This window comes from Dipodomys merriami, unplaced genomic scaffold (assembly GCF_024711535.1).
Source record: "Dipodomys merriami isolate MVZ:Mamm:240054 unplaced genomic scaffold, mDipMer1.0.p SCAF_5, whole genome shotgun sequence".
NCBI lineage: Eukaryota > Metazoa > Chordata > Mammalia > Rodentia > Heteromyidae > Dipodomys > Dipodomys merriami.
In genome coordinates, this window is record NW_027206068.1 from 67870801 (window position 1) to 67884840 (window position 14040).

At 44.9% G+C, this 14040-nt stretch overlaps 1 protein-coding gene across 2 annotated transcripts in view; it reads left to right on the top strand.

The window, feature by feature from the left end:
• Positions 1–863: 863 nt before the first annotated feature.
• The window catches only part of Ift56 (intraflagellar transport 56), a 47062-nt gene continuing 33885 nt past the window's right edge, over positions 864–14040 (top strand). For both annotated transcript variants that reach the window (XM_069996879.1, XM_069996881.1), the window contains exons 1-4: positions 864–953; positions 3476–3613; positions 8060–8152; positions 11443–11557. In XM_069996879.1, coding sequence (XP_069852980.1) covers positions 951–953; positions 3476–3613; positions 8060–8152; positions 11443–11557 — 349 coding nt within the window. In that variant the 5' untranslated portion in view covers positions 864–950. The remainder of the gene's footprint in view (positions 954–3475; positions 3614–8059; positions 8153–11442; positions 11558–14040) is intronic.

Consider the following 14040-nt stretch of genomic DNA (forward strand, 5'->3'; position numbering starts at 1 on the left):
GGCTTGATCTCAGGGCCTGGGCGCTGTTCCAGAGCCACTTTGTGTTCAAGGCTTGCGCTCTACCACTTGGGCCACAGAACTACTTCCGTCCTTTTCTGAGTAGTGTGTGGGAGATAAGAGTCTCACGATCCTCAGACCTCAGCCTCCCCAGTAGCTAGGATTACAGGCGTGGGCCTCCGGCACCCAGCTTAGTCTGTTGATTTTGAGGTTTTGATTAGATGTTCTCTAAGGTCTCTTGCAACTCCACCATCCCCTGACTCAGCGCATTTGAGGGCTGGGAAGGTGGCTCAGTGGTAGAGAGCTTGCCTTGCATGCCTGAGGCCCTGAGTTCGATTCCTCAGCGCATTTGAAAGCTACCTTGGTTAAATTCAGTCGTCGTCCTCTCAGCACACGTTTCTTTCGGCTTCTCATTGTGTGTGGCTGTACTGAAGCCGAAGAGCCCTGTGGATGCCACTTCCGCCCCCAAAGGGCAACTCCTTCGGCTCAGCACAACAATTAAGATAACTCAATAAAATTCAGTGCTTCCCCACCGGCCTGGGCTGGGCTGGGGTCCAGACAGAGCCAGGAGCCGCCACAGGGCCCAGCAGCCTCCAAGACTGAAGTGGTCCTTGAAAATGGCCGTCCCAGGAAACATGCATGTTAAAACTCTGTCATTCTAATTCGTGCTTTCCTAAACTCAAACGTGGAGACACGGCGCAACTTTCGCTGTTAGCACAGAGATGATACTCCTCACCCCGCAAGAAAGGATCCTCCACCCTGAGCCAGGAAATGGAGAGGCGCGGAACCAAGATGCGGAGTGGCCTGTGTTTCCGGCGAGCCCTATTTCGGGCAGAACCGGCCTCCGGGAGCCGTTGCCCTGGAGACGGAGCTTGCAGAGTAGATGCGGCGACGCGCCTCAGCTCGGCCTTTGCTCGCCATCTGCAGACGGGGTTCTCAGGACTGACGCCAAGATGGTGAGTGGCTTCTAATGATTAGGGAGAACTTTGAGTAGGTCCTGGGACCTGAGGTCAAAGATTCCCAGCACACTTTTGGGAAAACTCTAGGTGTGACACCAGGGAGCGGGGGGGGGGGGGGGGAGGTTCCTTGTGCACCCCGATTCCCACAGGGGAAAGGAAGGGAGACGAATGTAAAACCTGGATGCTTTCTTCTCTCCTGCTTCATTTCCCACATATGGGATGGAAAACTGAACCAGGGGACGCCGAGATGGCAGAAGCTGCGTGAAAGCACCTTTGTGAATAGAGAAGTTGGGACTGGTTGATTCAGCTAAGTGCACGACGATAGATCTTTGAGGGAAAAAAAAGGAGGGCGTGAGTCTTTGAGTAGCTTCTTCTGGATTTGACTTGTAAATTGTGAAGTTGTCACTCTTGAAAACTGACGGTCAGTCTGGGGAAGTGGCTCAGTGGTAGAGTGCTTGCCTTGCATGCACAGGGCCCTGCGTTCGATTCCTCAGCACAGAAAAAGCCCGAAGTGATGCCATGGCTCAAGTGGTAGAGTGCTAGCCGGGAGCTGATGAGCTGAGGGACAGTGCCCAGGCCTAGAGTTCAGGACCCATGACTGACCAAAACAAAAACAAAAACAAAAACTGACCGTCAGAATTGGATGTAAAGTTACTTGCCTTTAAGGATATATCTATATCTATATCTATCTTTGCTGGCGGGGATGTGGGGGAAAGGGAACCCTATTGCACTGTTGCTGGGACTGTAAACTAGTATAATCACTCTGGAAGGCAGTTTGGAGGATCCTCTAAAAACTAAACATAGAACTTCCCTATGGCCCAGCCATACCACTCTTGGACATTTACCCAGAACATTTTAAGACAGGAAATGGTAAAGATACTTGCTATTCACAACAACCAATGGAAATAGGCCAGATGCCCCACAACAACAGACAAGTGGATCAATAAAATGTGGTATGTACACACAATGAAATTTTACTCATCTATTAGAAAAAAATAAGATTTATCATTTGCACAGAAATGGATGGACCTGAACAAATTATGCAAAGTGAGGTAAGCCAAGCTCAGCAAGACAGATTGCACATTTTCTCTCATATGTGGAAGCTAGACCTCAAATATAACTAGACATGATAACTTATACAGGACTCTTGGCATTTACACACAGACTAAAGGGGGGTATCTTTAGGAGAGGAACTCAAAGGGTAACTACTCTGGACATTTAAAATACTATTTGTGGGGCTGGGAAGTTGGCTCAGTGGTAGAGCACTTGCCTTGCATGCTCAAGGCCCTGGGTTCGATTCCTCAGCACCACATAAGCAAAAAGAAAAAAGCTGGAAGTGGCGCTGTGGCTCAAGTGGTAGAGCACTAGCCTTGAGCTGAAGAGCTGAAGGACAGCACCCAGGCCAAGAGTTCAGGCCCCACGACCAGACCCCCCCAAAAAAAATAAAAATAAAAATAAATACATTTGTCAAAACAAACTCCTGGAAATGAAAATGTTGGTGTTTGTTGTTGTGGTTGGTGGTGGTGGTATTTGTGTGTTTACTTTGGGTTTTCTTTCTGTGCGGTAAAAGAGATATGCAGAAAGGGAGGAAGGAAGGGTGAATAAATATAGTCATGCTATTCAGTATACACTATGTGGAAAATGATTTATGTAACTTGTGGATAGGGATGAGAAAAGGAAACTGGGGGAGACAAAGGAAGGCATGACACTGTCCCCCCCAAAAAAAGAGAGAAATATACTCATCACCTGACTTATAAAATGGTAACCCCTCTGTAAAACACCTCAATAATAAAAATAATTTCATTTGTTTTTGTTGGTCATGGGGTTTTAACTCAGGACCTGGGCCCTGTCTCTGTCCTTTTTGCTCAAGGCTAGCACTCTACCACTTTGAACCACAGCACCACTTCAGGTTTTCTGGTGGTTAATTGGAGATAAGAGTCTCATGACCTTTCCTGCCCATACTGGTTTTAAACTACAATCCTCAGATCTCAGCTTCCTGACTAGCTATAATTACAGGTAGAAGCCACCAGCACCAGGCTAAATTTTTTTGTTTTGGGGGGCCAGTCCTGGGGTCTCTGTCTGTGTGCTCAGGGCTAGAGCTTTACCACTTGAGCCACAGTGCCACTTCTGGATTTTTCTGAGTAGTTTATTGGAGATAACAGTCTCGTGGACTTTCTTGCCTGGGCTGGCTTCTAACCATGATCCACAGATCTCAGCCTCATGAATAGCTAGGATTATAAGCATGAGCCACCAGTGCTGGGCTTTTTTTTTTTTTTTTTTGCCAGTCCTGGGGCTTGAACTCAGGGCCTGGGAACTGTCCTGAGCTTCTTTTGCTCAAGGCTAACACTCTACCACTTGAGCCACAGTGCCACTTCTGGCTTTTTCTATTTATGTGGTACTGAGAAATCGAACCCAAGCTTCACACATGGTAGGCAAGCACTTTTACCACTAAGCCACATCCCCAGCCCCTAGTTGTTGTTCTTGTTGTTTTGAATGTACTTTTGTTACTCCTTTTGCAGATGCTTTCAAGAGCCAAACCTGCAGTAGGTGGGGAACCACAGCACACTGACAGAAGAAAGAAGAAAGGTAGGAAGATTCCAAAACTAGAGGAGCTACTTTCACAAAGAGATTTCACTGGAGCTATTACTCTCTTAGAGGTAATGTCCAAAGAAGATGGCTTGCTTCTTAGTCTGATGAATACCTGACTTGATAGCAGGGCTGGGGTGAATGCTGTTTACTCTGGGGTTTCTTCAACAAAGCCCCTACTAAATCTACTTGGCCACAGATTCCAGATTCCAAGTTAAGTATAAACCTCATTGAAGATTAAAAAAAAAAAAGTAGTATTTGTTGAAAGCCAACTTTTTTTTTTCTTTTTCTGTTGAGAGTCTTGGGATTTGAACTCAATGCTTCATGTTGCTAGACATGCCTTCTATTGCTTGAGCCATGCCTCCAGCCCAAGGGCTAAATTTGGATTATGTTTAGTCCTATAGAGGATGGAGCTAACCTACACATGTAGAGACACATAACTTTAAATAATTCTACTGTGCTTATTTTGAAAGTACCGTATACCCAGAAAATATTTCAATAGTTTATGAAAGTAATTCTCAAAAAAGCAACACCTGGAGTTTAGGGCCTCAGGCAAATGTTCTACCATTGATCTACTTGCACAACCCCAGGAGTTCTTTCCTTTTAAAATGTATTGGAGAGGCTGGGAAGTTGGCTCAGTGGTAGAGCGCTCGCCTTGCATGCTTAACACCCTGGGTTCGATTCCTCAGCACCACATAAGCAGAAAAAAAAAAGCCAGAAGTGGCACTGTGGCTCAAGTGGTAGAGCGCTAGCCTTGAGCTGAAGAGCTGAGGGACAGCACCCAGGCCAAGGGATCAGGCCCCACGACCGGACCCCCCCAAAAAAAAAAACTTAAAAAAAAATGTATTGGAAGCACTGGGTACTGGTGGCTCACACCTATAATGCTTGCTACTCAGGAGGCTGAGATCTAAGGATCACAGTTCAAAGCCAGCCCAGGCAGGAAAGTCCATAAGACTTTTTTTTTTTTGGCCAGTCCTGGAGCTTGAACTTGGGGCCTGGGCACTGTCCTGAGCTTCTTTTGCTCAAGGCTAGCACTCTACCACTTGAGCCACACACAGCTCCACTCTGGTTTTTGTTTTTTTTTTTTTTTGGGGGTCCAGTCGTGGGTCCTAAACTCTAGGCCTGGGCGCTGTCCCTCAGCTCTTCAGCTCAAGGCTAGCACTCTACCACTTGAGCCACAGCACCACTTCTGGCTTTTTTCTTTTTGCTTATGTGGTGCTGAAGAATTGAACCCAGGGCCTCAGGCATGCAAGGCAAGCGCTCTACTACTGAGCCACCTTCCCAGCCCTCCACTCTGTTTTTTTCTGTTTGTGTGGTACTGAGGAACTGAACCCAGGGCTTCATACATGCAAAGAAAGCACTCTACCACTAAGCCACATTCCCAGCCCCTCCATGAGAGTCTTCTTATCTCCAATTAACCACCAGAAAATGGGAAGTGGAGTTGTGGCTCAAGGTGGTACAGGGTTAGCCTTGAGTAGAAAACTTCAGAACCAGCACCCATGCCAAGTTCAAGCCCCATGACCAACAACAACAATTAAAAAAAAGTATTAGAAGTATTTAGGAGTGTTACTAAGATGTAAATATGCTTGAGCTCCTGCCTTGGCAATCAGAGCAATCAGATTCTGTGTGTGTGTGTGTGTGTGTGTAACTCAGGGTCTGAACATTATCTTTTTTTTTTTTGTCGGTCATGGGGCTTGAACTCTGGGCCTAGGCGCTGTCCCTCAGCTCTTCAGCTCAAGGCGAGTGCTCTACCACTTGATCCACAACGCCACTTCTGGTTTTCTAGTGGTTAATTGGAGATAAGAGTCTCACAGACTTTCCTGCCGGGCTGGCTTTGAACCATGATCCTCAGAGCTCAGCCTCCTCAGTAGCTAGGATTACAGGCGTGAGCCACTGGTGCCTGGCTGAACATTATCTTTTAAGCTTTTTCACTTAAGATTTATGCTCTGCCTCTTTTTTTTTTTTTTCTTTTTCTGTCAGTTTGGGGCTTGAACTCTGTGCCTGGGCACTGTCTCTCAGCTCTTCAGCTGAAAGCCCTACTACTTCTGGCTTTTTCTGTTTATGTGCTGCTGAGGAATGAAACCCAGGGCCTCATGCATGTGAAAGCAAGCACTCTTCCACTGAGCCACCTTCCCAGCCCCAGTGCTCTGCCTCTTGAGCCACACCTACCTCTACTTCTGACTTTTTTGTGGTTAATTGGAGATAAGAGTCTCTTGGACTTTCCTGCCCCAGGCTAGCTTCAAGCTATTATCCTCAGATCTAACTTTCAGGATAGCTAGAATTATAGGCTTGAACCCCCAGCACCCAGCTTGTAATTCAGATTCTTTAGGACTGACTGCATTCTTTTGGAATCTGTACCTTAGATAAGTAGTCTAAGTACTACTAGTGTATATAGTCTAAGGAAACTGTATTTTTCAGAGCTGCTTTGTGGAATACATGTGTTAGAGAAGAGTGCAGAATACACTGAAGTGGAAGTGTTTGCACCAGGGTCTGGTTGTATTATGTTACATTTTATTACATTTCTGGAAAAGCACTACTGTGTAGCCATATGACAGTGAGCCTATCAATAATAACTGAGGGGCTGGGAAGGTGCCTTTCATGCATGAAGCCCTGGGTTCGATTCCTCAGCACTACATTAGCAGAAAAAGCCGGAAGTGGTGCTGTGGCTCCAGTGGTAGAGGGCTAGCCTTGAGCTGAAGAGCTGAGGGATAGCGTCCAGGCCCAGAGTTCAGGCGCCACGACTGACAAAAAAAATTAATAACTAAGAAGAGACAACATAATATTAAAGGGTTGTTTTTGTCTTGCCCTGGCTACAACTCTGTGATGATACTCTATGAACAGCTGTTGGCTAATTATTGATTTATCACCCCATTCAGTAAAAAATCAAGTCACTTTGTCATGGCAATTCAGAATCAGTCTTCAAAGTCTCAGTCCTTTCCTCTGTAATAAGATTCTTCTTTTGTTGGCTGAGGTATTCATAAATATTTGCTCCCATATTGCATAAATAAGGCCATTCCTTTGCATATTCTTTTTTTTGGGGGGTCCTGTCGTGGGGCCTGAACTCTGGTCCTGGGCGCTGTCCCTCAGCTCTTCAGCTCAAGGCTAGCGCTCTACCACTTGAGCCACAGCGCCACTTCCGACTTTTTTCTTTTTGCTTATGTGGTGCTGAGGAATCGAACCCAGGGCCTTGAGCATGCAAGGCAAGCGCTCTACCACTGAGCCACCTTCCCAGCCCCCCTTTGTATATTCTTAACTCTTGAATATCTGGCCTGGGTAATAGAACAATTGAATGGATTTTCCTCAAACAAAGGTTATAAGCTTTTTTTTTTTTTTTGGGGGGTCCGGTCATGGGGCCTGAACTCGGCCTGGGCGCTGTCCCTCAGCTCTTCACCTCAAGGCTAGCGTTCTACCACTTGAGCCACAGTGCCACTTCCGGCTTTTTTCTTTTTGCTTATGTGGTGCTGAGGAATTGAACCCAGGGCCTCTGGCATGCAAGGCAAGCGCTGTACCACTGAGCCACCTTCCCAGCCCAGGTTATAAGCTATTAATAAATATATATGTATGCTAATGGCATGGGATAGAAGTGTGGAGCTAAATGCGGGAGGTTGGTTTGGAGGCAGACATCACTTGAAGTCTTTATTTTCTAACACATTGCTGTGTAGCCTTGACTTAAGTGCTCAGCCTCTCTAACCTTTAGTTTTTTGGCTTTCAAAATTTCAAATAGGGCCATGTGCCAGTGGCTCATGCTTGTAATTCCAGCTACTCAAGAGGCTGAGATCTGAGGATTGCGATTCAAAGCCAACGCAGGCAGGAAAGTCTGTGAGACTCTAATCTTCAATAAACCACCAGAAAACTGGAAGTGGCACTGTGGCTTAAATGGTAGAGTGCTCACCTTGAGCTGAAAAGCTGAGGGACAGTGCCTAGGCCCTCAGTTCAAGCCCCACGACTGACTACACCCCCCCCACAAAAAAAAAAAATTAAAATAGGTTTTCCATTCCTTACCTGTCATCCAGAATTGTTAGATAACTTAAATACTTACTGGAGTAAGACATCTGTAACTGCAGAAAAGCAATTGGGAGGTATGTGAACATATGTGACAATTGAAAAGTAATTGTGGGGCTGGGAAGGTGGCTCAGTGGTACAGCGCTTGCCTTGCATGCCAGAGGCCCTGGGTTCAATTCCTCAGCACCACATAAGCAAAAAGAAAAAATCCGGAAGTGGCGCTGTAGCTCAAGTGGTAGAGCACTAGCCTTGGGCTGAAGAGCTGAGGGTCAGTGCCCAGGCCCAGAGTTCAGGCCCCACAACCGGACCAAAAAAAAAAAAAAAAAAAAAGAAAAGTAATTGTGCTAAGTCCTGTAGTTATAGACTTAATAAAACTGCATATTGCCCTACTTCTGTTACGTTCCATGTTGAATATTCATCAATACCATAACACAGAATGTTTTTACATTGAAGGTTTACTACTCAAAGTTTTCATGATTTTCTTTTTTTTTCCTCTATGAATTTCTAACCTGAAGTTCAAACGCCATGCTGGAGAGCAAGAACAAGATACTAATCTATGGATTGGCTACTGTGCCTTTCACCTGGGGGACTACAAGAGGGCTCTGGAGGTAAGTAAACAACAACAACAACCATCCAACAGGAGCCTTTGGAAACGGTATTACACTGTGTATAACAACAGTACGACTTGGTAAAATCCAAACAAAGCAGAAAGAAGTAACATTAAAAACATCCCATCCCACTTCTTTGTTAATAGAAAAGAACACTGACACTTTATTATTGTATTGATTCAGAGATATTCTCTCTATATGTTCCAGGCTGTATCTGTTTTATTTTTTACTTTTACTAATGAGAATGTATATCATATTAGCATTAGTATTGAACCCATGGCCTGGGATTATAGCATCTTGCTGGGTTTTTTTTTTTTTTTTGGGTCCGGTCATGGGGCCTGAACTCTGGGCCTGGGCGCTGTCCCTCAGCTCTTAAGCGCAAGGCTAGCGCTCTACCGCTTGAGCCCCAGCACCACTTCTGGCTTTTTTCTTTTTGCTTATGTGGTGCTGAGGAATCGAACCCAGGGCCTCTGGCATGCAAGGCAAGCGCTCTACCACTGAGCTACTTCCCAGCCCAATTATAGCATCTTGTCTCCTATATAGTCTTACTTCCAAGACATAATCTAAGGAAAGTCAGATATAGTGGCATACACTTGTAATTCCAGCACTTGGGAGGTTGAGGCAGGAAGACTCTGAGTTTGATGCCAGCCTTTGTTACATTTATAGTTCAAGACAAGCCTGGGCTATATAAGATTGAAGCCAGTGTGAGCTATTCAATGACATCTTGTCTCAAAAAACAAAAACAAAGCCAAAAAACCCACCAGGCTTCCAAACCTGTAAGCCCAGCTATTTGGGAGATAGAGATCAGAAGGATCCTCATTTGAGTACAGCCCTGGCAAAGAAAAAAAAAGAGCTAGAAATTAATGAGAGCCTATCTTGGTCAGTAATCCAGGCATAGTGGCTTATGTTTGTAGTCCTAGCCACACAGAAGGCTGTAGGTAGGAGTTTATCAGTCTGAGACTGGCTCCAGGCAGAAATGTGAGACCCTACCTGAAAAACAACTAAAGTGAAGAAGAGTAAGTGCTAGAACACTTGCTTAGCCAGCACTTAAGCCCTGAGTTCAAACCCCAGTACCATTACTACCAACAACAACAAAAGAAAGTAATAAAATTTGAAGAACTTACATTAAAAAAAAACAAAAACCATTGATGCCTGACACTGGTGGACCACACCTATAATTCTAGCTACTAAGGAGGCTAAGGTCTGAGGATTGTGGTTTGAAGCCTGCCTGGGCAAGAAAGTTTATAAGACTCAGTAGGGCGGCAGTGGCAGCAGTGGCTCACACCTGTAATCCTAGCTACTCAGGAGGCTGAGATCTGAGGATCGTGGTTCAAAGCCAGCGGGGCAGGAAAGTCCTTGATACATTTTTTTTTTTGGGGTCCGGTTGTGGGGCCTGAACTCTGGGCCTGGGCGCTGTCCCTCAGCTCTTCAGCTCAAGGCTAGCGCTCTACCTCTTGAGCCACAGCGCCACTTCCGGCTTTTTTTTCTTTTTTGCTTACGTGGTGCTGGGGAATTGAACCCAGGGCCTCATGCATTGCAAGGCAAGCGCTCTCCCACTGAGCCACCTTCCCAGCCCAGTCCTTGATACTCTTATCTCCAATAAACAACTAGAAAACTGGAAGTGGAGCTGTGGCTCAAGTGTTAGAGCACTCCCCTTGAACTGAAGAACACAGGGATAGTGCCCAAGCCCAGAGTTCAAGCCCCACGACCGACAAAAAGAAAAAGAAAAGAAAGTTTATAAGACTCATGTCCACTTAGCTACCAAAAACTCTTTAAGTGGAGCTGTGGCTCAAGTGGTAGAGCTCTATCCTTGAGCAAAAAAAAGTTTAGGGACAGTGCCCATGCCCTGAGTTCAAGTTCTAGGACAGACACACACAAAAACTCAAATATTCAAGACCAAGTAATGAGGTGAGATGAAGAATAGAAAAACTTGCTAAAGGAATAGGAAAAGGATAGAAGAGTGGCTTCTAGTGGGGAAAGGTAGAGGAGAGAGAGGTACCTGAGAAAGACTGATAAAAAGTAGGAGTACAAAAAAATGTGACTGACAGTGAATCTTAGATGTGCTCTTGGCAGGAAAACACAACCTTTTTGAATGTAAGGCCAAATCAACAAAAATTACTAAGGTCAGAATGAATTGAAATTTACAGTGTATTAAAGTTCTAGGGTATTAGCTAGGCATTGTTGACTCACGACTTTCCTAGCTTGGGAAACTGAGATCTGAGGATTATGGTTTGTAGCTAGCCCAGGCAGGAAAGTCTGTGAAACTCTGACCTCCACTTAATCAGCAAAAAGCCAGAAGTGGAGCAGTGGTAAAGCACCAATTTTGAGTGAGAGCCGTGAGAGAGCACATGATCCTGAGTTCAAGTTGCTCAGTACTGGGCTGGGAAGGTGGCTCAGTGGTAGAGCACTTGCCTTGCATGCCTGAGGCCCTGGGTTCAATTCCCAGCACCACATAAGAAAAAAGAAAAAAGCCAGAAGTGGCACTGTGGCTCAAGTGGTAGAGCGCTAGCCTTGAGCTGAAGAGCTGAGGGACAGTGCCCAGGCCCAGAGTTCAGGCCCCACAACCGGACCCAAAAAAAAAAAAAGCCGGAAGTGGCACTGTGGCTCAAGTGGTAGAGCACTAGCCTTGATCTGAAGAGCCGAGGGACAGCACCCAGGCCCAAAGTTCAGATCCCACGACCGGACCCAAAACAAGTGGCTCAGTACTGGCAGGCACACGCGGGCGCACGCGCACACACACACACACACACACACACACACATGTTATAGGGTTTATTACAGGGTTTAAGATGAATCAAGTCTCTGTGTGTGTGTGTATTTTTTTTTTTTTTTTGCCAGTCTTGAGGCTTGAACTCAGGGCCTGGGCACTGTCTCTGAGCTTCTTTTTTGCTCAAGGCTAGCACTCTACCACTTGAGCCACAGTGCTAAGTCCAGCTTTTTCTGTTTATAAGGAATCGAACCCAGGGCTTCATGCATGCTCTGCAAATACTCTATCCTCAGCCACATTCCCAGCCCTGTATGTGTTTGTTGTTGTTTAAGTCTTTTTTAAGATACATAGTATATTGCTTGTTGGTTGTTTGTTTTGTTTTCATTTCTGAAATTAGTTAGCTCATACAATTGCACCATGTAGGGAAATCATGTTAGAGGATGGAGGAGAACAGCACTGCCTGGAGCAAGGAGCTTCTGGGCTTGTAGGATTTCCTACACCTGAGGTTGCCCTGCGGTCTCAGTAAGAAATCCCCTCCATCAACTGCTTCACTGCCGCTGATCACCCTTATTATATATTTCAGGAATATGAAAATGTAACGAAGGAGGAAAATTGCAACCCTGAAGTCTGGGTGAACCTAGCCTGCACCTACTTTTTTCTTGGGATGTATAAACAAGCTGAAGCAGCCGGATTTAAAGGTAAATGGGCTTTTTAAAACTATATATATATATACATATATAGTTTTTAACTATATATATATATTTTTTTTTTAACCTTATATTGGAGACTCTTCACTCAAGAGTATGCATCATTTTGGAGATCTTAAAAACTTTTCTTAGGGGGCTGGGAAGGTGGCTCAGTGGTAAAGCGCTTGCCTCGCATGCATGAGGCCCTGGGTTCGATTCCTCAGTACCACATAAGCAAAAAGGAAAAAAAGCTGGAAGTGGCACTGTGGCTCAAGTGGTAGAGCGCTAGCCTTGAGCTGAAGAGCTGAGGGACAGTGCCCAGGCCCAGAGTTCAGGCCCCACGACCGGAACCAAAAAAACAAAACAAAACAAAACTTTTCTTAGTTCCCCCACTTCTTTTCTTTTTCTTTTTCTTTTCTTGCCAGTTCCTGAGCTTGAACTCAGGGCCTAGGCTCTGTCCTTAAGCTTCTTTTACTCAAGGCTAGCACTCTACCACTTGAGCCACAGTGCCACTTCTGGCTTTTTCTGAGTAGTTTATTGGTCTCACAGACTTTCCTGCTGGGCTGGCTTTGAGCCTTGATCCTCAGGTCTCAGCCTCCTGAGTAGCTAGGACTATAGGCATGAGCCACTGGTGCCCAACTTCCTTAGTTCTTTTTTTATGAGGACAAAACTGACTGACATTAGGAAGGCAAAAAGTGACCTGGGTGTTGGTAGCTCATGTCTATAAGCTTAGTTACTCAGGAGGCTGAGAGTTTTAGAATTATGGTTGGAAACTCTGTGTCCAATTAACCAGCAAAAGAAGCTGAACTGTAGGCATGATTCAAGTGATAGAGCACCAGCCAGGCAAAAAACGTAAGCAAGAAGATAAGGCCCCAAGTTCAAAAAAGGCCCCAATTTACAAAAACACTAAAATGTGCTGGGTAAGTCACCCATTCCTACAGTTCTAGCTACTTGAGAAGTAGAGATCAACGGATTGTGGCTCAAGACTAGCTTGGACAAAAAAGTTTACCAGATTCTGTCTCAAGTAATGGCTGGGCACAGTGCCACATGCCTAGCATCCCAGAAACAAAGAGAAGCACAAATAGGAGGATCACAGGCCAACCAACCATGAAGCGAGACCCTGTCTTGAAAATAACGAATACAAAAAGGACCCAATCAATTAATTGACTTAAGTAATAAGGTACTTGCTTGCAAAGCATGAGACCCTGAGTTCAAATCCTAGTACTGCCATAAAAAGGAAGATTAAAAGATAAAAAGCTGAAAAGAACATATTAAAGCTATACACTTGAAAAAATACTGCATTTGACCAACTTTATGTTTAAAGAGGGAGCTAATTCCCCTCACCTTCCTCACAGTACCCTCTGCCAAGGGGAAAAGTAGAGGATGTGAGAAGGAAAAGAGCAAGGTATCACCCTCAGGCCAGATCAGTAGTGTGGTCATGTTATTGATAGAGCAGTACAGAGGTATAGTTATTCAGGTCAGCTACTGAGGGAGAACCTGTAATTTCACCTAGAAGACTACAGATGCTTTCTCTTCCCTTCTGCTTTCTTAATGCCATGATGGCCATCTAGAGGATTGTATTCAAATTTGAAAAGAAGAGTAAGGGGAAAGGAAAATCTGGGAGAAAAGATTAAGAATAATTATGATGTAAATGAAATTCAAAGAAATGCAGAGGGGGGGAGGCAGGGAAGGGAAGTGAAGGGTAAACAAAGGAGGAGGCTGCAATGCTTGGTAAGAAATGTATGCATTATTCTGCCCATGTAATTGTAGCCCCTCTGTACAGTATGTTCTCAAATAAAATAAAATACAATTTAAAAAAAAAAAAAAAAAAAAGAAATGCAGAGAACGTAGACAAGAGAAGTTTCATTAGGAAGTTGGTTCTATCCAGGATAGAATTCATGTATGTGTAATAGAAAGTCTGAGGCCTTTCTTCATTTGTGCCCAAACTGTGTCATAGCTTCTAATTTAGGCATAGGCCCTTTAAAATATTTGTCTTACCTGTTGCTTCTAGACTTTTTATTCCACATCAAAAGTGGTTGATAGTTATGTCTAGCATATATGTGTGTGTCTACATATATATATTTCCTTCCTATGAATTGAAGTACAAATTCTTTTTGCAGGGCTGGGAATGTGGCTTAGTAGTAGAGTGCTTGCCTAGCATGCATGAATCCTTCGGTTCAAGTCCTCAGTACCACATAAAACAGAAAAAGCTGGAAATGGCACTGTGGTTCAAGTGGTGGGGAGCTTGAGCAAAAAGAAGCTAAGGGACAGTGCCCAGGCCCTAAGTTCAATCTCCCGGACTATCAAAAAAATTCTTCTGGGGCTCAGAAGTTGACTCAGTGGTAGAGCGCTTGCCTTGCATGCATGAGGCCCTGGGTTCGATTCCTCAGCACCACATAAGCAGAAAAAGCCAGAAGTGGCACTGTGGCATGAGTGGTAGAGTGCTAGCCTTGAGCTGAAGAGCTGAGGGACAGTGCCCAGAGTTCAGGCCCATG